Here is a 23,263-nt window from a genome sequence, read left to right as displayed (position 1 = left end):
CAGCAACATCAGCAGCAGCAGCAGCAGCAACTGATGTTGCTGGCGTGCAGCAACGTGCAACTTCGACAGGCCGTCGGCCATAGTTTGCATATTTTCACTTCAGACCCCTGCCAATTCTCGTTCTCGGTGTCTGACCCTAATCTGCCGACAGTGCAACATGTTGCCGCAGAACTTGGGGCACTATATAGACCGATCCGACGTGGGTGTTGCCCACGCCATTTGGCCCACGCAGGGAGATGCTAATGCCCGATTCCTGGCCACGCAATTGCTCATAATTTGCAGGTTGCTGGCGAGCCAGCGAAGGAGCTGCGGGAGGTGTACACCTGAAACACACTCTATGTTTCAATAATCTTAACTTGATACTGAAATATGCAATTTCTCAAAAACGTAAGAAACTACCTAAATTGTTATATAGTTTTTAGCACTACAACTTAGCAAAGTCATTACATTTGATATATGATTTAAATACATTTTACTTTCGGTGTAGGGAAACATTTTAAGGTGTTGCCGGCAAAATGAAAATGAAATGTTGACAATTGGAGGCGAATTTGATTCGATGCAAAGTGGAAAACAAAGGCAGGCAAACAAAAGTCGCAAGTTGACATTTGGCAAATGTCAGTTTGAGTAAGGTTGCTGGCAGCACAATAAATCGCATTTGAAGATGTCGCAGTTGCCGTTGCGCCACACGACACCGCAGCAACATGTTGCCGCTGTGAGGCGATGACTGCTGCTCTCTTTTGCTTGCATTTTCCATTGTGATGTCCCGCCAAACAGGTGTGGGATAACTATTTTAAGTAAAAAATTTTATATTTTGTCCCGAAGCCAGTAGAGAAAAAATCGTATTCCATCGATTTACTTACAAATCCAAAACCTTTTTTTCCCAGATACCGCTTGGTATCGGTCAGACACATGGACATGGCTAGATCGGGAATATATATACTTTATAGGGTCGGAAACGCTTACTTTTACCGAGCTCGAATACAAAATTATCTTTTGTTCTAAAAATGGTCTGACTTTCCCAACTATCGATCGATCTGTAGCCCGTTGTACCAACAGCTGCTGGCAATTTGCTTTTCTTGATCGTTTATTGTTGTTATTCTGGCTTTTCTTTATGGCTTTCCCTGGCGATCATAAATCATTGGCCCAGGAAGCCAATGTGTGCGATCACAGATCGAATCAGATCACAAATCCCCAATCTTATCCGTGATAATACGATACTCCTCTATCAGACTGGCATAAAATAATGAACCATTTATGGTGGATTTGATCATTACAGGGGGGTAATTGAAAAACTGGAGGAAAAACAAGCTCTAAAGAAAAGAAACCCCAAGGAATATGAAGCCAGCAATCTGTCATTATCTAAGCCAGAAACTAGAGCAGCGAACGGTTTTTGCCTTAGTGTGTTGTATTATAAAACCATTTCGGAGCCACCCAATTTTTTTGCGGTTGCCAACATTTTTACTTTACATGTGGCCAAGTTTTTCTGTGAGCCTGTTAAGTTTTTATTTTTGCTAAGAGGAGCATGAGATAAAAACATAACCATACCAAGCTTCAGAAAAAATCCAATTGTTTTTCTTCCGCACTTAATCGTAAATTGTGGGTGTGCCCACGCCTTGTTTTCTCCGATTTTACATAATTATTGTGATTTAATTTGTACTGCTTTCCGGGACACAAACGGCAACCTGCAACTAGCCACTTGCAACATGTGTAAGCAATCAACATGCATAAATTGCAGTTCCGATTCGATTCCGACGTGACTGCCAGTTAAATGGCTAACCACTCCCCTCCACCTCCAATTGTCAATTATTATGCGATTTGCATTCACTCATTTTAAAGCCTCGTTTTGTGGTTCACAAAAGATGGAGAAAAAACCAAAATTTGCATATTTCGTTTTCAGTTTTTTCTCTTCATTTTTTGGGGTGTGGACTTGCAGACTGGTAGCAAAATTGAGGATTGATTTATGTCGGTATTTGATTGATGTCTGCTGGTTAGCAAAGCCACTTTGTTGCTGCACTGATGATGGAGCCAATTAAATTCATAAATATTTTGATCGTACACCATTGACGGACGCTAATTGGTACATGGAAATGATGACCAATTAGTAATATTAGAAAAATGATGACAGCTTCAAGGCCCCAAGAAGATAACTTGATTTCCGCGCATGTTCTCCCACTCCCACTCCCAAGATCATTTCCCTTTCAACCAACAGATGTTTCCCAGCCTCCAGTTCAACCTTCAACCCGTTCGACAAAAAATCCACAGCCAAAGGTCTTGTGGTCTCAGTCTGCTAAACAAACACAATTTCCCAAGAATAAACAACATAATCCCAGAGAAAAAGAGGAGGTTCAGGCGGGATATAATAACAATAATAACAACAATAATGGGGCATAATTCAATGCAATTCAACTGCATTTGTTTATCGAACTTGCCGCGGCCGTCACTTGCAACATGTTGCCAGAGAATAAGTGTGGGAAAGAGGCGGAAAAAGATGCAACAAAGGAAAACTAGTTGGAAAATACATACCATTAAGTAAAAAAGATTATAGTTTTAAGCAGGGAATAAGACATTACAAAAATACATAGGTAACAAAGTAAATATATATCTCGTTAAAACATTTAAAGTCCAATAGGGTATTTATAAAATCGGGCAAACGAACCATCCTTTTTCGTTATTTTTTTCTTTTTATTTTCCAAAGTTCAGGCACGTCGTAAATTTGATTTGGTTTATTTCCATTTGCCCTGCTCTGCTCATTTCGGTCACTTTCATTTGGTTTCGGTGCTGATTTTCGAGCTGATTTCGAAGTTTACCGTCTTGCCGTTGACTTCTCTGAACTCTGCAGTTGAGGGCGCATAAATTCAACTTTTACTTTTCGCAGTTTTTGATTTTTATATTGCCTTAGATATAAATACATTTCTTTATGGCAGCTACTTAAAGTTTAACCCCGCTGATGAAGAAGCGGGGAAATTGTTGCGGGGCAAAAAGCCATTGAGTAAAGCAAGCCGTGAGTTTATTACGACATTTGGTAAGATGGGGCACCGAAAGAAATTACTACAATAGAGGATCAGATCATGGCTTGAACCACTCATAATTGGGGATATAAATAAATTGGTAATGATAATAAAATAATGCCACTGAAACACTAGGGTTTTGGTGTGTAAAAGTATGCAACAATGTATTTTGTGATCGATAGATTCACTCCGAAAGACCAAGATCTCTTTTTCCTGCATACTTTTAGATATCTTACAAAATAACTACAATTAACTGATAAGACATTCTAAAACTCTTTTTAACTGATTTTCAAAACCCTAGTGATTTTCTTCAAGTGCAAGCACTTGTGACATTTCCGTCTGTCCCTAGTTCGGTTCGCTATTTGGTTTTTATAGCAGCCGCCTTTCGTTTGAAGTCTTGGCATGGCTTGAATGGCCCGGCTAATCTCCTCTTGGCCAGAAATTGGATGCATGGCAAATGTAGAGCAGCGTATGCCCCCGCGGGCAGCCCCAGCTAAATGTGGCCAGGAAAGTGTTGAAAATTGCCAACTGGATCGGCCCACATAGAGATTGGTCATGGACGGATCCCCAAGGGGGATGCAAATTATTGCATCAGCTAGTCGGTGGAAAATGAAATTGTTTCTGCAACAACAAGGAAAATCCAAAGAGGCGGAGTGCGGAAGGGGTGGATAAAATCCCGCCCGAGGCGCAATCAAATGAAGCGGTTCGCAAAACAAAACAAAAAAAGGTTAACTGCCCCACAGCCGGAGGTCTGATGATAGGTGCGGGAAGAAAGCCTAGAAGACTCTATGTGTGTGTGGGTCAGAAGACGCCTCTTCCAGTGCGTGTCTCGAATGAATTATTTACCAACCGAGCTCGGGCACGAGGCCAGAGCATTTTGCGCTTCCTACTCCTCAAATTACCCACAATTAAGACGGGGTGCATGAAAAACGCTTTCCAATTACCAGGCAAAAAGAGGGGCAGAGAACTTTAACCAGGAAACGTTTAGAGCTACAAGGAGGATCCATCCATCTATCCACACCCGATGGTAGGAAACTGGGTCAACGTGTCTATATGGCGAAATTGACTTTCACTGGATTTAAACACGAAACGGATGCTACAAGAGGAACAGAATAGATTGGTGAATTACCAGGGGCATGGTATTAACAGATCCATTGTGGTAGAGGGAAAGGAAGTGCGGATCATAGGGAGGATCTTGAAACCTATCTTCGGAAAAGCTTCATTTAAACAGTTCTGCCCAACATTATGAGATCATAACCGTTCATTATAATCTATTTTTAACTTGCTAAAGAAACATCATCTTATAGACCCTCTGATGAAAATTCTAGCAATTTCTTTTTCCTTTCTTCCTCATAACTTTTACTGGAACATTCTTCACTTTCAGTTCCGTCATCTTCCCATCGAACAGGAACCAACCAGACACACCTCGCCATACCAAAACCACACCACCCAGGCGAAACTCTTTCATCTTTCTCCCAAGTTCGTCTCACTATTCAATTACATTGCTCTGCACTTCAGCGCTTTCCCAATACATTTTTTGTCGCATTGCCGGCATTTTCACTAAATGAATTAATTAAATCACTCGCAACCGAGTTATACAAAAACGTAATTAGAAATTTCCACAATTGGCAATGCGATGAGGCGATGAACGGCGGACGGCGGTGCAGGGAAAGCGGCGCCAAATGCATTTTCTTTCTTTCCAAGAATCCCTGGCATCTCGACGAATGCTTTTCCCTTGCTGGCTGGCTGGGAGTTTTCTTTTTTATGGCCAACCAGCAGATAATCCAAAGTGACAAAAGTCGAAGACACGCCAAGGGCAATGCTTTGCAGAGGTTATTTTCGGAAAATCCCTAATCGATTCAAGTTCATTTAGATGGGCCATAAATTAGAGTGATATATAGGGATATATGTTGGGTGCTTTTCGGTACAAAGTATTTTTAAGAAGATAAAATGGACAAACCTACATTTTCTATTTTATTTAATTTAAAAAATACTAGTAAGTTGTAAATATTTTTACCGTAAACCTTAATGGAAACTAATCTCAGAATAGATTGAAGGGAATTCTCGTATAGCTATTTTTACAAAATCTCTAATTGGTTCAAGTTCACTTAGATGTGCTTTAAACTAGTGTGCTGTTTATATATTTATGTAGTTTTTCATAACTTACCGCTGTGGAACTGCGTTTCCTAAGCAGATTATCCAGACACAATTGAAGTTCGAAGGCCTTTAGATACAACAGATGATAGCGATCCCTTAGTCGCTCCAAGTTTCCCTCCCCCTTCTTTGTTGGGTGGTGGGTGACTGTTGGCGGTGGGGCAGTTTGTGTGGTTCCTATGGGTGTGGTCACCGGATCGGAGGAGGCGAAACCACTGCTCAGGCTGCTCGACTTTGTGGCCGAGTCGCTGGTTGACTCACTGGAGCAGTTGCTGGTCAATGAGGCGGGTTGCTGACTCGACAGTTGCTGCTGCTGCTGTTGCTGTTGCAGTTGCAATTGTTGCTGCTGCTGTTGGAGTTGCTGCTCCTTTTCGGCGGCTCGAATGCAAGAGCTCACCACTCGAGCGTGTGATACAATTTCATGGTACAACACCTGGAATCAAAAAGAGAGCGCACACAAAAAGGGAAATTAAAAAGGTGTCCGTTGGGTTCAGCTTATGTGGCTAACATGACGTATACTTGATATGCCCAGGCGGCTAATTGATTAGGCAAACAAGGAGGGAAAGGAAAGGGATTGGGTCTGGGGTGAGAGAGAAAGGCTTGGCTGGCCGTAAAGGATATGGTTACAGAGTGTGCCAAACCACATTAAAGTCATGTAGGATAAATGGTTTTTCATTGCTAAAGTAAATTATATATCACTTCAGAAATATTAATTCTTCTAGGATAAAATCTATTCCGGCTTTTCAAGCTAGGCTTAATTTATGAAATCAACTTTCTTATACCCACTTAGCGTGTATTCTTATCCAGTCCAATCTTAAATTCTTGCTGCATCTAACTTTCCCCTCCGTTAAACGAACATCTCAGTGCCACATTATCTCCAAGATATTGCCCTCCCCTCTCCAAAATTTTTCCAATTCCTGCAACAGCATTTACCGCCCATCTGCAGCGATATGGCATCGCTCATTTGTCATTTTAACAGCTGCCGGGCCTTGGCTCTATCCAGATTCAACCCCATCCGCATCTCTATCCTCCTCCAACCAAAGGTCAAGCTGGAAAAGTCCCACGCATTGCATAAGCTCTATGCCATTGTTCCATGATTAATCACACAGAAGAGTGGGGAAAGAAGAAAGATTTTCCGCACAGAGCGATATTCAATTTATCAAACATCAAAAAAATAATTACAAGACAATTGACGCCAAGGGGTCAAAGTGGGAAAGGTGGGCGTGACACCCAGTGACACCCACACATGAGATCCGAGGAAAATCCGGGAAAAATACGAAGGCAGGCAGGGAAACTCCCAAGCGGGCTTCCACAATCTGGACATTGATCTCCATACAAACAGTTTAACCCCGATGAACTCTTGCATCACCGCCGACAAAATATGAAAAATCAACAAAAGGTGCACAAAAGTTGAAATTAGAAATCGATAAGTAGGGGGAAAATAAGGGGGAGAGACTTTTAGAGACAACCTCTTCACCCCAAAGTGTTCGAGCCACGGACATTTATTTATGGCCCCGGACACATCCTTACTCAACTCGAAGCCAAAGCCTAGAGGCCCACGAAAAGCCCAATGCAAACATAAATTTTAATTTTCACCTGTTTGAGATCTTCATTGAAGTTGCCTTTGTGGCCTCCCTTTCGACACTGGCAAATTGAAATGTCACACAGATTGGGTCTCACTTTGGAGAAATTGCAAATTTATGAAAATGATTTTCTTGGACAGCTCTTGATTTACCTTGGGTAATGGCCAAATTGACACTCAAAGGCAGCTGCCAAAAAGAAACCCTGGCCAAGTCACCTTTTGCAACTCCACTCTGCCATTTTCAGTTTGAAGAATGATCCGAGAAAGCTACGCCGCCGCGAAAAAGATTTATGGGGAAGCCTTACCAGATCCTCGAAAACCCCCCCTGCCCTATTTTATTAATTAGTAATTTTTTTAGATTTTTACCCAAGCCAACCAATTTTCTGCATCAAATTGTTTTGCATTATGATTTTTATCATTATAGCTAATTATAAGACAGCATAAACAATAGAATTCTTTTCCAGAGGCTTGGCCCGCTTGGTTAGGTAAATAGATAAATGTACCCAACTTAACCAAGTCGAGTCATCGAATCGAAGAAGAGGGCCTCTGGCAGAGAACAAACTTTGCAAATAGATGGGGCGAAGTAAGACCTCAACGCAGGAGGAGTGGGAGTGGAGACAAAAGACCGAGGAGGATCCGAAGAGGCAGGTGTGGGTTGCTTATTTGCGATACTTGGGGCTCATTACCAGAATTGAAGACCAGCGACCGGAGAACCCAAGTCGGAGCTCGAACCCAACCCTAGTAACCAACCAGCCAAAAGCCACAACATTGTATGTCTTTTTTGGAGGAACGCCTTTCTCTTTGTTTTTTTCGGTCTCGGCTCTTAAAACCAAAACCAAAAGCCAAACGATCCGGGCCCAAAACTGAGCTGAACCACTCCCAATCTTGGCACGACTCTGAGGTCTCTAAGCATTGCCTTAATGCATTTGCCGCCACCCACCCACTTGAGGAGCGCTGGCTGGAAATATGAGAATTTAGAATGCAGAACTTTATGCAAAATTCGTGACTAATCTGCGCTGCCTGAACTTGAGGAGCAGCTTTTATTATTTTCTGTTCTCGAGACTCTCGAGAGGTCTCAAGATTATTGGCAAGCGTAGGAAATAATAAAAGAAATCAGGGAAAACAAATTGAAGTCAGTGCGAAGTTCTCTAGATTGAAATCTGATGCAGAGAAAAAATAATAAAGCCAGCACGAGCGAATGGCAAGAAAAGTGAATGTGTTGGCTCACAGTGGTGTGAAAGTGTTGGAAAAAAATCCTCAATTTCAGAGAATGAGTAGGCAGAAATTTTAGAAATGATTGAGAAGCTTTACAAGGGTTCCCAGAAATGAAGATGAGTCTAAATGGTATGCCATTTTAATTTTAATATCATCTGTAGTGTTAAATTATTATTTTATTATTATACTTATTTGATTAGAAATTACCTTGGGTAATAAAAAATAAATATTTATGGTTACGTTGAAAGACACATAATTACATTTAAGTTACAGCTTTTCTTTCTGTATTGATAAATATGTTTTTCCTTGACTTTTCATCTTCAGCTAGCTAATTGTTTTTATATTTTCCCATCAATAATACTCCTCATTCTTCTTCACTTAGTCATAAGAATTGCAACACATTTTTAGGCACTCAAGGTATTCACACTGTCTTCCAAAAGTCTGGCTGCCAAATACAATTTTTCCTGCTTTACTTTCCCAGTATTCTTCGCCATGTTTATTCATGCGAATGTTCATCGCCCCTCGGAATCGGTCAAAATAAGTTCCTCTAATGCGATGGCTATTTTTACCAGCCGCAACTCAATAGAAACAGTGTGCTGGGCACGTCGCGTATCTATATCTCTACTATATATCTTGGATGTCTGCGACCGAGGTTCGTTGACTCAGAGACTCTTTCGATGTTGCTGCTGTAATTCGGCGTGGTTGAGAATGACCAAAGAATTGAGCAATCGGCTTTGGCTACATGTACAAAAAAAAAGAATAAAAAGCAACAATGGCCCACCACATCGTACATTCATTATCGGAAATGTCAGTGCGTGACCTCGACCGCGTTTTTAGAATTTTACAATTTTAGGTTTACATTTTATTGGTCTTCGGTCCCAGGCAACGCCTTCAGATATTGTCTGATTCGCCAGAGGTTGATTATGAATAGAATTTTACAGAATTGTTTAAAATTAACAAAAGACATTAATAAATGTCTGCCACAATGGCGATTAAAAGACTTGGAAAACACGCCCTAAACGTGGGTCAACCATATGCCCGAGAATTATGATTAATTTATGGTGAAGTATGAAAAACTAATATCTGTAAGCACAAACAAAAACATTTGATTCTATATTTGTATAAATAACATTAAAGTACAGTAAACAATATGTTTCTTGTAACGCGTTCGGCTAAGGATCATCACTAAACATTAACAACTGCCTAGCCCAAAAACACTTTTTAAAGCGCTATCAATTCGTCATAAATCTTTTCCTAGAAGGAATCAAATTTATAGCCAATTTTTATAAGCAGGAAGCCGACAGCAACCCAAATTCCACCTAGAAATTTCTTATAGAGAACATTTCCAAGATGTCACATAAATTGGGAACGCACGAACAAAAAATAAATTGTTTCTTTTTCGCTGCCTTTTTCTTTTCATTTTTTTTTGCAAACATTTTTATGTGAAGTAGTCACGACATTTGGAACACTTCCAAATCGGCCTAAAAATAGAGTTCAACGAAATAGAATTAGACGAAAATCAGGCAGCGACTCTAATTACCCAAGGAAACTGGGAGAGAGAAAAGGGGAGAGTTGATAAATGACAGGCGGAAAGGAAGAGCCAAACAAATCGACAAAGTCCGGGAAAATGAGATGATGAAGGTGGTAATGCAGTGGAGATGGGATTTTCCAGGTTGAAAGACGACCCCAAAAGTGCAATTAATCAGCTGACCCAGAAAACCACTCACAGTTCTTCAGTTTCAACCAGAGGAATTGATGTCGTCGACGTGCCGTGACCAAATGCATCGGGAATAAGCCGCTTTGAAGATCCCGAGATCTCGGGATCCCGAGAATGTGTGAAGTTAAGTCGGGGAGTCGCAGTTAAAGCCCGAACTGGCCTATTGAGTAACACACATCGGACAAGGAGTTTTGGGTTAGCAGGGGGCTACTGAATCCGAGTCTAAGCACCGTTGACATAATCACGTCCGAGTGTCACGTTCAACTCTTCGCCGGCGACAAAGATGATGGCCGGAATCCCGTCTCGTCTCGCTTTTTGGCTTTGTTGGTATCACGTTCTTGGGTCGGAGCCGTGGGGCCACAGAACAAGTTTGCCGCTTTGTCGTGAAAATCTCTGTGCTCATTGTGGTCTCATTAGAAACATGTTACATGGAAACTGATTATGAAATTGCTCAACTGCCTCTGGCCGGGGCGACTTTAACTGTTTTTTTCCGTAATTATTTTCAATGAAATTAGGGAAAACGTTTTTTTGATACAGTGTGAAAATGTGTGTCTCTCAAGCCGTTAGTGAAAATCGTATTACGAAGAAAAGCGGGAAGGCCTTTTCCAAATACTTGAACTTTCTACTTAAGTCGAGAGAGATTTGTTTATATTGCCTTTATGAAATTTTGTCAAGAAATTATTGTTTTGAATTGTTTAAAAATGTAAATAGTAAGTTCAATAAACTCCAGTGGGACCAGACTTCTCACTCATGAAACACCCTTTTAGTGTGGCCTTTGTTTTTGTATAATGGTATGACTTAATGTTCAATTGGTCACTGCCTTCTACAGATACCTTTATCTATTACCTTGAACATTTTAAAGTTATCCTAAAAGACATAAGTAATCACATTTTGTTATTTATTTTTCCTTATCGGAATCAAAGTTCAGTGAGCTCGTAAACCTATCTCTTTAATCGAGATCAGTAACGAACTTAACCCCAATTAACACTTTAAGCTCCAAGCTGATAATGTTGATGTCTCCCTTATCTTTCGACACTTTCTGGTCTCACTTGGTTGTTCTCTCTATGGAATCTCTCAACTATTTGACCTTCCCAGCTATGCTTATCTCCAGTGCATTGAATCAGCCCCCTAGTAAAACGTTCTCTGGTTGAAATAGCCTTCATTCGAGTAGAACTGCATCAGAATAATTAAAGACAATTTTCCTAAGCAAATGACGCAGCTCGGAGCTTTGGATTGAGGGGCACGACTCACCGAAAATTGCCTTCCCCCTGGGTGGTGATTCAAAAAGCGAAACCAATCCAATCGAAATCGTTCGATTAATTGCATATAATTAGAGGCCGACTGAGATGACACGAATCCGAGGCTAATTAGCTTTAAACTGAAACCGAAATCGAGATAAAAGACCATAGTAAAACAAGAGAGACAACTGTTGAGGCCACCTGGACATTTGTTTGTCATGGAATCCCATTTGGTCATGTCTGTTGGTCGCTGGTTTTTTGACCCAAGTGAACTGTCAAAAATTGTGAAAATGCGTCGTTGGTATCTATCTGCATGGAAAATGTCATTGGCAAATGCATTTCCTCGCCAGTTTTCCTCCTGTCTTGCCTCGTTTTCCATTTTTGGCCAGGGCTTAGCGCGCTTTGGAAATCAATCATGAAATATGCTTGCCATTAACAATTGGATTTGAAATCGAAATCGGATTTGGATTCGCTACATGTGTACATGTCTGTATGGATCGTCGTCGTCGGCTGGAGCGGCAAACAAATGGCAATTTGTTGTTGATTTTTCCTCAATAATTCAAAATATTTGATTTACTTTCGCCTCGTGCCGCATTTGACATGTTTTATTGGGTTTTGTTAGTGGCCTGTGAGATTCGAAATGGAGTTGGGGAAATCGATCCAGTTTCGATTCGGCTCTCGAGAGGTTCTCCCTCGTTCACCCAGATATTCAGACATAAATTTGACACCACTCGAGTGATCTTTTTTGTGTGGTCTTCGGTCTCCACATCTCCACTATCCGATTACCAAACTTGGCCCTCTCATTAACACTTTTTGGACTTCTCCATCCTCGCCTACTTTAAGTACAATTAAGATGCTGGCTGACATCGAATTGAAGCCAAAAAGTAAAAGAAATACGAAAAGAAGCCGGCAGACAACAGACAAGGTCATGAATATAGTTACAACTTGGCTTCCATTACTTGTGGGGGAGTGGCAGTGGGCGGAGGATCGCCGCCGAAGGCTATAGTCTGTCCATTTTGCAGAGGTTAACCCCTTAAAGCCCCCAAATGGAGCAACTAAAGCATGGCAGGGGGCCTGGCCAATGAAACGTTCATTACGCGACTTTCATTCGATTTTGGTCTGGACCTTGTCTTCTTTTTTTCTGGGTTTTGGGCCAGCGGCAATTAAAATGAGATTATTACCAACGGTCTTGCCTGTTTCGTCTCTTTTTGTAGTCAATGAAGTACAGGGAAAATCAGTTACCGCTAAACCTCAGGCCCAAAACAAGAAACCCCAAACTAAACCCCTCCTAACGAGTTGTTAATTGTGTAATAAATAGAAAGCTGAAAGCGGCAATGGAACCTGAAACGATATGGCTGAGGGATAGGAAAAGAGGCAGCTGGTAATCAGTGTTGTAATAATTGAAATTTAATACTGGGAAATGCGTGAAAAATAGGAGGATTGATGCTAAAGCATTCATATGTAATGTTGTAACTGATAGTAACTTCATATATTGTTTGATGAGCATGTTCTATCACAGTTAAGCCCCAAAAAAGTCTTTACAGTTTAAATACTGTAGCTATACATAAACGTTATAATTAATTATTTTCGAGCTCATTTGCTATTACCTTTAATTATATTTAATGTTATACTCGTTGGCACAAAGTTTCCTACTTATTCCCTCCTTCAATAACCCAATCCACCAAAGAAACCCCCCTTGGGCAAACCATTTCAATGACATTTAACCATATTGAGTGGCCATAAAAGACAAATCCCCATACCCATAATTACTGGCCGCAGCTGCCATAGAAAGATCTCCCAACTGGAGATAAGCCCACAGTAATAAAAACAACTGAAAAATGCCAAGCCGAGGGGCAAAAAGGAAACAAATTAAAATCTAACAGATGAAAAATGGCAAACAAATTTTTGGTCAATTCGTTAACATTGCAAATGAGTGTGGTGGTCTGGGGGATTCGCCTGTTTTTTCTGTTTCTCTGAGGAGGGATATATGTATCCTTGGGCAACGACAACATGGGCCTTTTGAAGATCCGCGACAGCAGCAACAATGAAAGCTTCGCCTCACTTCACTTTCACTATCGGGCTGGCTTGGCAGATGAACATGCATCCCATCGACCCGATCCGATCCCAAGTTTTTCCCGCCATTACGACACCTCAATTTGCGATGGGCCCCAGCTTCCCATGCCCAGAAGCCATGAAAATCTGAACGAAAAAACCACAAGGAGGTACCAGCTCCTCCCCCTGTTTTTTTTTTGTTTACTGGATAGTGGATGGTGGGCACCCCGACTCATTAGGCCCCAAACAAGTTCATAACTCTGGAGGTGCAGGGTCACAGTGCTGCCGAAAAGTAAACGAACCGGCGATGATGATGACGATGTAGTTTGGACATGTGAGCAGAGGACGGAGCCACCTGTAAGCACGATCCAAAATTGATTTTTAAAAGCCTCACAGAGTGGGAACTTGGCATCCTCCCTCTCTTTATCTCTTCATCCCATAGGGTGGAGACCGAAGTAAAAGTTCAACTAAAGTTTAACCTCCCGCCTCTCGGTTGGTTTTCCACGGCTTCATAATCTCCCGCTTTGACGTTTTTTGGTCAGGGAAACACTTTCCTCGGACCACCGATCAATCGATCGATCCATCGATCGCTGGCTGGTTCGATTCAGATGATTATCTTTCGCCGGGGAACGTGATTGCTACCACAGCAGCGAAATCGGTTAACCTCGGCGACATTATTTAATGCTAGTTTAACCGCAAAACATAAATTATTTTCACGGGGCGTTAATAATCATCTTTAAAGGGAACTGGGTTCAATAACTTCAGGGGGAAAATGCACGAGAAAAATGGCGATTGGAATGGGAAAATAACTTAGGAGATACACAAATTTAAAGCGGGATATTTCAGAATAATTATTCCGCATAGCCGAATCCTTTTATCCCTCTACCAACTTTCTCTTCCAGAGATTTTTGATCGGTATCCCGGCCTTCGTGAATTTGTCAACGTTTCTCGCGGCAGTGAAAGTTCCATTGATCTTCCTTAGAGTTTTTTTTAGAGCCACCGCCACCACAGGCATAAACGAACTTATTCAACTCAATTGATTTCACGCAATAAACGCCTTCGTATTCACACATCAACACCTCCTTAGGCTGAGCCTCCCCCGGCTTTTCCCCATTGGATTTTCCACCGTGCTCCAGACCAAGTTCATAAAAACTCGGCTTGGCTGTGAAATAAAACCAATATTTATTGCCTATTCAGCAATTGGCAAAACTTTATTAGCAATTTGCCAATTTGAATAAAACCGAAGTGAAACGAGACGGTACAGAGGCCAGCCGCTGATTGAGGGAGCAGCTCGTTGGAAGGAATAAGCGGAGGAGTTGGGATACACACCTCAATCATGTGTGTGCCTGATTGAATGTTTATGGTAGAGGCAGTTGCTAAAGAGGAGCTACAAGTGGCATACTCAAAACTGCACCTTGCGGCGTGTGACCAGCCTTCAGGCTTATTAATCACCTTTTAAGTGTGGACGTGCTTTCAGAATGAAGTCTTGTTTTAGGGCAAAGTAATAAATTAGTTTTAAATGTTACTTTACTTTAATTGGTAACTGCTGAATGAAAGGTTCTGTTCCGTCGTAATTCTTTGAAAAAGAATATTTTCTTTAACTGCATTCAACAAATTATTGTGACCGTTCTAAAAATAAGCTGACACCAAGATCGATAAATAGATAGCTAGTTTTGCATTGCCCATTAGCTGAGGAAGGAAAAACAAACTGCGAACAAAGTTGCCAGGCAATTCACATGAGCAACATTTGCATGATCCCTTTAATGATCGGCCTTCGATCGATTGGAATGGCAAGCGACATGGTCGCTGATAAAGACGAACATAACCAACCTCAGAACATACCCAAGAGACCCCGTGCTCATCTCCTTCAGCTGCGCATTCGAGAAATGCCAAGAAGCATAAACAGAGATCAGAGATCGCCCCTTTCCCTTATTTTGGCCCCACTCTCGTGGATTCCCCCATCTGTCGGTCGGGTCCTCGTCTTCGGACTGCTGTCAGATTGTGTATCTCTGACTTTTGTTGTTGCTGTCTGTCAAAGGCAAAAAGTGCATTTCGATATTGAAAACAATTCGAACTTTGTTAATGCTGAACTTTTTCCCTCGCTGCATTTTCGTTTTGTTTTTTGCCGTGGACTCTCTTCCGGCAGTGTTACAATGTTTTTGTTGCATCGGTTTTACTCGCTGTTGTGTTGTGTTGTGTTTCTCCTTTTTGTTGAAGGCTGTCAAAGAGATTTTGTCTCGGCGATTTGCAGTTTGATATGCCAAAAGGTTCCCCCTTCATCGCTCTCCAGGCTTTTTGTCTCTGCTTTTCTTATTTTCTTTTCTATTTCCGCCAGTTCGCGAAGAGTCAGCGATTGAGTCACATCACGACTTTTGGCACCTTGCCTCGCCATTTGCATTTCTTCGCACCTGGCTTGCAGCCTGACTTTTTTTCGGGCCCTGGGAATGGGTATCTTCTCGGTGAACCCGAGCTGCTGCACCTAACCCTCATATTTGTACGATCCTTACGTGACAATGGTGGCGAAAAAGAGCGGGGTCATTATCATAAAATCGCCACGTGATCAAGTCAGCGCGCGGTGACAACGAAGGAAATTTGAAATTTTCCTGCAGATGGTGTAAAATAAACAGCACGACAAGTGGCAGGACTTTCTAATATAAACATTTGCCAATAATAAAAAGTACCAAACTGTTTCCCACCCATCAACCTAGATATTCCTCAACTTCCCCACACCGATTACTCAACCACTCTTCGATATTGAAACCCCAAAACGATCGAAAAGTAAATGACAACAATTAAAAAACTGCACTTTAAAAGGAGACTGAAACAGAGAAAGCCAATGAACGGAGACACGAATGAATGTTAATTATGAAACGAAAATTTCAAAAATTTCAACAGTCCGAAATAAATCCTTAATCTCGGTCCATCATCGCCAAAAAAAATTGCCAATTGGCAAATGTATGTCTGCCTGTCTGCATTTTTGTTCGGTTTCGTTTTTAAATTGCCATGAAAAATTAAAAATTGCACGCAATGCCAAAATGGTGAAAAAATAATGGCAAATATGAGCGGAGAAATATTGTTGATAGTTTCGGACCTGAGAAATGGCAACTTTAATTGCGGAAACCAATCAACGGAAAACCGATGAAAATTGCTCCTTTTTTGAGGAAAAAACTTACGCAACCTTGGCAGTCATATATGGTTAGATTAATGACTGCAGATTTATCGAGGTATTATTATTGTCTTCGATTCTTACCTAGAAAGAGAAGAAAGAAAGGGGGAAAGTGAGTTGGTGGTGACACAATTTGAAACGGAATTTATGGCAGCACTAGGAGGGAAAACCACTTCCAGAATGCTCTATAAATATATTATTTATGACCAAATAGGGGCCAGAGACAACAAATGATTTGTTTGGCTTATGTGCGTTTCAATTTGAGATTAAAATGTTGTTGTGGGTGGCCCGAAATCCACAAATTGACAGCTCTCAAGTAGAAGTTTCCCCCACACATGGGAAAATCTTCATCTCAAGTGGAGCCCCCCAAGAATTTTGATGGGGGAACAGGGGTAGTTTGTTATGCTAATTGAAAAGCGAACGAGAAAAGCTTTCCACTCGACTGGGAAATGTATGTATCAACGCAGAATGGCGGGGGTGAGGGTAAAAGAAAAACTTTTCACCCAATTTTCTGCCTCGTGACATTCGCGTGGGTGTGTGGGTGGAGTGGGAAAATAGTGGGAGGTGCTGATGGGGAAGGGGGAAAATCGGGGACTTGGGCACGCGACGAATTCGGTCGATTGGCCTGCGGTTTTCATATCTTTCCCCGGCTCTCTGGTTCACTCACTTTTCACTCTCCTGCCGATGGCCTGATTTTTTATGGAATGCATTTCCCAGTCGGCGATAGAAAGTTCCTACAAATAATGTGACTGGCGGAAGAAATCGATAAAAAGTCGAGAGTAACAAACAACAAACTTTGCCCCAAATTGCCGAGACAAAATCGATAAGATAAAGAGTTTGTTTGGAGTTGAAAGCTTACTTTCATTGTTTGGTCGGCCTTTTATTAATTGGTGGCATAAATCATCATGGTTTGCGATAACGGGGTCAAATAAGTCAGTCATATGTAAGTGGAATATGAGTAATAAATTGGAGAATTTAATTAAACTCATAGGGTTGTTAATTCGACGGGCATATGGGTAAACCTACACTCTGAATTCTTAGTTCTCGTTTGTAGTTAAAATTCTAAAAGACCCCAGACCAAAAGCCAGACAGTGAAAGCAGATCTGTTTACAAAAAACCCCTTCAAGAGATCCCATTCCGCATCACGTTTTCCGTAAGGCATTTTCTCGCTTAGATGCGCTCCAATGGATTGGCAAACTCCTAAAAATATTACGAATTTATTGTAGCACCAGCAGAGACAGAAAAAAAAAAGCAAGTTGAGTGAGACATTCCCGCATGGCTAAGACACATGAATGGCAAAAAAAAAAGCACAAGTGGAAATATGCAAATTGTTTATGTAAACAGAGGAAGCTCCAAGGCAAGGCCGCAAAGAGGAAATGTCCGGAAAACTCATGGGTGGCTTCCACATCGACATCGGTCATGCATGAATGGGTGGCAAAACGAGGTCTTTGACCCACCGATCCGCATATTACGAAGGTATTTCCCCATTCAAAGCAACATGTCCAAATTCACAGCAGGATGAGGCCCAAAGGATCAAGCTTTTACAATACAGATCAAAGGTTAACGTCAGCTAATAACTCGAAGCTGCAGAAATTGTCAGCAAATTTGAATGCCATTTCATGGCCTGTCAATCATATTTGGGAGAAATCCAGACAAAAGGGCAGTCGAACAGCCAGTGATTTATGTGGCAGCAATGGAAAATGGTTTTTCTGACTGAGTTTCTCCCATTCTGTGTGAGCATTTTCCTTTTTTCGCCACCTTGGTTCAAAGGTTAACATAATATTTTTTGATTGCATTTCAATTTCTGCACATTGGCCATAAATCTTGCACAAGTGGTAAAAATTAAAAGTCATAAATTATGGTAGAAGACAAACCGCAATTCCCATTCCCAAAACTCAGTCCCCCGGCTCGACCAATTCCAACTGCTGCGACTCTGTACTCTGTGCAATAGCAATCCCAATTGCAATTGCCATTGCAACTTTCAATGCAACCCAGTGGCGACTGCAATAAAATTCAATTTTTTGGCCACTTTAATTACGCCGATCCGTAAATAGAGTCAAAGTTTACCAAAAAGAGCTGACAGCGGATGACAACCGACCAGTTGGCCCAGTGGGTGGCTAACGACTTTTTAATTGAAATTACACGGCCTGGGAGCGTTTCCCTGGAGGAATTTTGAGCCATAATTTGCATAGGAGCTGAATAATGGCAATTAATTTAGCTTAACTACAACCCGAAATTTATTAAAGCCCCTATGACACTTTATTTTGAACTTCAAGTCAAGAAAAAAGGGTCTACAGCTTCACTAAATTTATAGAATATTTGTATTTAAACATCCAGTCACTTTATCAAAAATATGAGTGATGAGGGCTTAAAAACATTGCCATTAAAATGTAATATTCATTTAAATTATATATTTTATCATATACTTTAAAATTTAGTTTTACTTCCTACCTTTACTAAATTCAACTCTAAAATTTATTAAAAAAGAATGTTTATTTTTGATTACACCGTAGAAACATGTGGAGAATGCTAAATCTTTCAGAGGCCCTATCTTTTTTTTATTTTTCTCATGTTCTTCCCCCTCATAAAAAAGCAAAGCTTACATATGTCAGCTGCTCCAAACAAAATAATTCACTTTATTCCCAATTATGTGGGTAGAGCTTCTAGTGCTTTGTGCATCTATTTCGTGGTGTTCGGAGACATGGGCTTAATTATTTTTTAAATGATTTCCCAACATTTTGCTGTAGCTACATTATCTGTTTTTGTTTTTCCAGCCCACAGACGAGCCCCAGAGAATACAAACACATGTGAGGGAAGCTTTGAAGCCCAAGATCCAAAACTCAGACCCAGAGACCAAGCCCCGATCTATTGTTCAGGGAGTTACGACGCCCACACGGAATGGGAAATGGTTACCCGAGTTGTCGAAGGCACAAATTAATCTCTCCCTTTTCCTACTCCTAGTTGCGTTTCAAGTGATAACAGGCATAATAAAGTTTTCAACACTCGATTGGGGGAACGGGGCTAACAATCTGCCCACAGATGCGAGTACAACATGCAACATTTGAGGATGGGATACCATCATCATCATCCTAGACCATCCCATTCCACATTCAATCGCAGCAATTCCATTCCATGACGTTGTCATTTGGGATTGCGTGACGATTGCGCATTTCTCGCCAGGAATCGAATTGAATCTTCGGTTTGGGTACTTGAATTTAAATTGATGAGTTTGATGGGTTTATAAATGTCTTTGGAAAACGATTTGCTGTTTTCAAATTAAGGAAAAACTTCAGGTTTAGTTTATTGTCTTTCATAACAGCAGGACTCCTGAACTTTCCTCAACCTTTTGCCGACAATCCTCTGCTGAAACTACAAATTATTGTACTTTTTTGCCCAACTCATAAATTAAAGTTGCGCTTGAACCGCACCCGTCGATCAATTTTTATTTGCGCCTTCAACTTGAGACGTACGATTTTTATTTTTTTTTTGGGGCTTGTCAGCCATAAAACTGATATTGTTGCACAGATAATGATGAGGATGGGAAGACTGTCTATTTGGCAATTCAAGAGCATCGCGATTAGACAATAAAAAAGAAAAGACAGAGGATCCCCATTATGTAGATGATTTCGAGGCGGGAGAAAGTCAGATTCAGAAACTAGAACCAAGGAGTGGATCTCAAAGATTTTAGGTAGAAACAAGCGGATGCCGCCCACAGTGTCAGAGAGGCAAACTAAATGAGTACCCCCTCTAAAAGTCTGAAAATGATGAGTTGCCACCCACTTAATGTAGGCAGCAACTTTCCCCATACCCACCGTCGCTTTCAAATACATTTTTAATTATCCAAAAGTCTGTTAGGTGTCCAATTTGATTTAAGTTTTTTTTGTTAAATGCTGTTTACAAATTTTCCCATTTTATTAAATTAACCGGAAAGCTCTTTAAAAGAAAGATAATTATGGCCAACAAAGAAAGAGTTTCAATTACCAAACTACATGACTGAGAAACAGGTGGCTAAAGCTCGACTCTCCCGTTGAGTTTGCTCATTTGACAGGATAGCAATTTTCACAGCCCCTCGCCCCTTTTTCCCAGCCACGCCCACATTTACAATGGCGCGTGAAAATTTTATTGCGATTGTTGTTGAGATAATTGCCAAAGTGCAGCGCACCAGCAGCTCGAATCTCGAATCTCATTTACGACCAGCTCCGATCTGGTCACGTTCGCGGGATTCTGCCTGGGAAATCGGAAAATCGGAAAATGACACCCATGGCGTCCCGAGCCGGAAGAGATTGCTCTCCGCGATCCTTCATCGGTTTCCTCATTACGGAAAATTACCCCCAGGCGCAGGCTCCAAAAGATCGTTAGTCGCACCAAAAATCCAGTAGCTCGAACTCAGCTATAATTTACACTTTGCTCAGAAATTGGGTTGGAAATTGGATTCGTTGTGTGGTAATCATGGCAAATGGGGGTTTCCACACCAAATCGTTCTTGTTTGTAGACTCCAGAATGACGGTGGAATGGGTGTACTTTACACCTCTAATCAACGGCAAGGCCAAATGTCAGTTTTCATTGGCAAAGACCTGCAATTTATAGGGTTTCTTATAGAAGAACGCCTTTCTGTGCCAGTAATTTCATCTACTTTGGGTTGGTCTTGAAGACTTTCATTCGAATTTTTCTTACTAAAGTTTTGCCACTTTTTTACAATCCTTTTAATTTTCAGAACCTACAATTTAACTTGCTGACCTAAAATATCTTATTAAAGTTTTATCTCTTTACATAGACACTTTTCCACTTCCTACTCCTCTAAAAAAAAAATTCCACCTTCTTGAAGTTTCCCCGTACATTGTTTTCACACTCTGGCTAAATGAAAATGCTTTTCATTTTTGCATTTCCGCATGCAGTTTTCCGCACAAATATTTCAATTGAAAATGCGTGGTGAGAGGGCGTAGCCACATGCTATAGAAAACCGCGCGTGAATTGTTTGGTTTTTTTTTTACTTGGCGTAGTTGATGGATTTCCGGGCTTTTCTTTAATAGACCACCCTCAATTATGCAAACGAATTTTCCAGTAAAATGGTAGAAAATGGAGGGGAATTAAACGGAGGCAACTCATCATTTAGTTTGAGCAGTTTTTGGGCTTCCTTCAAGACAACAACGTCTGTCTCTTCGTTGCATAATTAGTTGACCTCGAAGGAAACAAGGGGGAAGGTTCAATAGGAGGCTTAGGGATTGAAGGTTCCTTGGTTCAGGGTTATTTGCATACGAGCCAAAAACCCAAGTCGAAATTGATACGAGAATTAGCTGACGAAAAATGGTGAAAGCCAATTGTCGGTGTCTTCTTCATTGGCAAATTTAGTGGCTTAAAGGGGCCTTGTGGGGTCGGAAAGACCTCCAAAGTGGGAGGTGTCGACAGGGGTTAACCGAATTAATTTCCCATTCAGTCACCGCTCAGAGAGATGCCCCCGAGGAGATAAACAAAACCCCACAGTCCGCCAAACGGAGAAAGACTTTTGCGTGACTTTTACTTGGTCTCCAAACACAAAACTGAGGATTGTTATACCCTTTTATATAGAGGTTTTTAGATTTTTATAGATAAATGATACGATTTTTTGAAAAATATATTTAGGCAAAACATATGTAATATATATATATAAATATGATATTAATTTTACTCTTAAGTTTACAAAGGGAACTACGGTGTTTTGCTACTTATGATAGTATACCAATTTAAAATAATAAATAGTGTTTTAAAAGATAATATACATGACATCTATATTGATATATTTGCAGCTCTACTAAAACTATTTATTGCCCAATCCCCGCTTATAGAGTGTGAATAATTTCGATCTCAACAGCTAAGCTAGCATTCCTTTGCAGTTGGGATTTCTGGTTTGTCTTGGCTCAATTTGGTGATGCGGTGGGGTTATCACAGCCCCAACATCTTCCAAAAATGCAAAAGTAATGTTATGCTTGCGGGGGCGGAGCCGTGGGGTTTTTTCAGTTTTTCAGTTGCCTGGTGTTGACTTTTCCTTAATGGCTTCCGTTGAACTTGGGTAGATCTCCAGCCATCCAACCGTCCAGCCACCGCGGCATCGGAAAAGCAATGTGCACAATGGAAAAAAAAACAGCTGAGGAGAAAAAACTTTGACCAACGGCGAAGGTCACGAACGTCAAGTGCGTTTTTTATGCAGGCGGGGCTGGAGTTGGAAAAAGGGAGGGGGGATTTTAGGGGATCCCCCGGGGGCACGTGACTTTTTTGGTCAGGTGGGTAATTAAGCGAGAGAGCCAAACATTTGGTCAACGCCAAAGGCGCCAATGAACTTTTGCCCACCACACACAAAAAATGCATTACGGATAAGTTGCATCATCGGGTGAAAAAAGACGAATTTACACACCTAGGAAAAGGAAAACCTTACCAAATTGTTGGTCACTTTACCATTTTTTGGTGGGGTGTCTAAATGCTTGGAAGAAACTCCAATTTGAGAACAACAGAAACAATGGAAAACGTATAAAGGGAAATTGTTTTCTGTGTTTATGGATGGAAAAACTCTGTTGTTATTGTCGGTGGTGCAAAGTGCAGGCAGGTGGGCCGAAAAAGGGGAGGGAGCACTACGATACCCAAGTGGAAACCCGGTGAATTGGAACGAAAGCATTTCATGAAGGCGAAAAGAAGGCGGTCTGTGGTCGTGGTTCTAGTTCTGGTTCTGGCCAACAGAAAATGAGGAATGGAAATGGGAATGTGGAAATTGTAGACGGGGTCTTTGGCATGGTAATGAGTGTAGCATGTGCTGGAGATTGTTTTGGGTAGATCTGAACCGGTGAATTGAGACAGGAAAGTGGGGTACTTAGACCCAAACATTTTCATTATTATATGTCTTGGCTTTGATACGATTTTTCCCTTACTATATTATTACCATCAATCATATCTCACAAGCCTGTCAGCACTATTTGGTGTTTCAAAACAGTACTTCATACTTCATAATTTAATTCCCATTATATTTCTTTTATTTTTTCTATATTTGCTATTATTTCGATTTTATACCATCGTGTTTCTTTCACTTGTTCCGTTTATCCAGCTCTTCATTCTAATAGTTTTCCCTATACTTTTCTGCTTTAGTTGCTTCCTCGCATTTAAATT

The 23,263-nt window shown here is 41.0% G+C and overlaps 1 protein-coding gene across 5 annotated transcripts in view; it reads right to left on the bottom strand.

The window, feature by feature from the left end:
* The window catches only part of LOC119552696, a 118,368-nt gene that overhangs the window by 25,908 nt on the left and 69,197 nt on the right, over positions 1 to 23,263 (bottom strand). For all 5 annotated transcript variants that reach the window (XM_037862422.1, XM_037862425.1, XM_037862426.1 and 2 more), the window contains one exon: positions 5,176 to 5,595. In XM_037862422.1, coding sequence (XP_037718350.1) covers positions 5,176 to 5,595 — 420 coding nt within the window. The remainder of the gene's footprint in view (positions 1 to 5,175; positions 5,596 to 23,263) is intronic.

This window comes from Drosophila subpulchrella, chromosome 3L, assembly GCF_014743375.2.
Source record: "Drosophila subpulchrella strain 33 F10 #4 breed RU33 chromosome 3L, RU_Dsub_v1.1 Primary Assembly, whole genome shotgun sequence".
Taxonomy (NCBI): Eukaryota; Metazoa; Arthropoda; class Insecta; order Diptera; family Drosophilidae; genus Drosophila; species Drosophila subpulchrella.
Note: the sequence above shows the minus strand (reverse complement) of the source record. Positions and strands in the feature narration are given on the sequence as shown.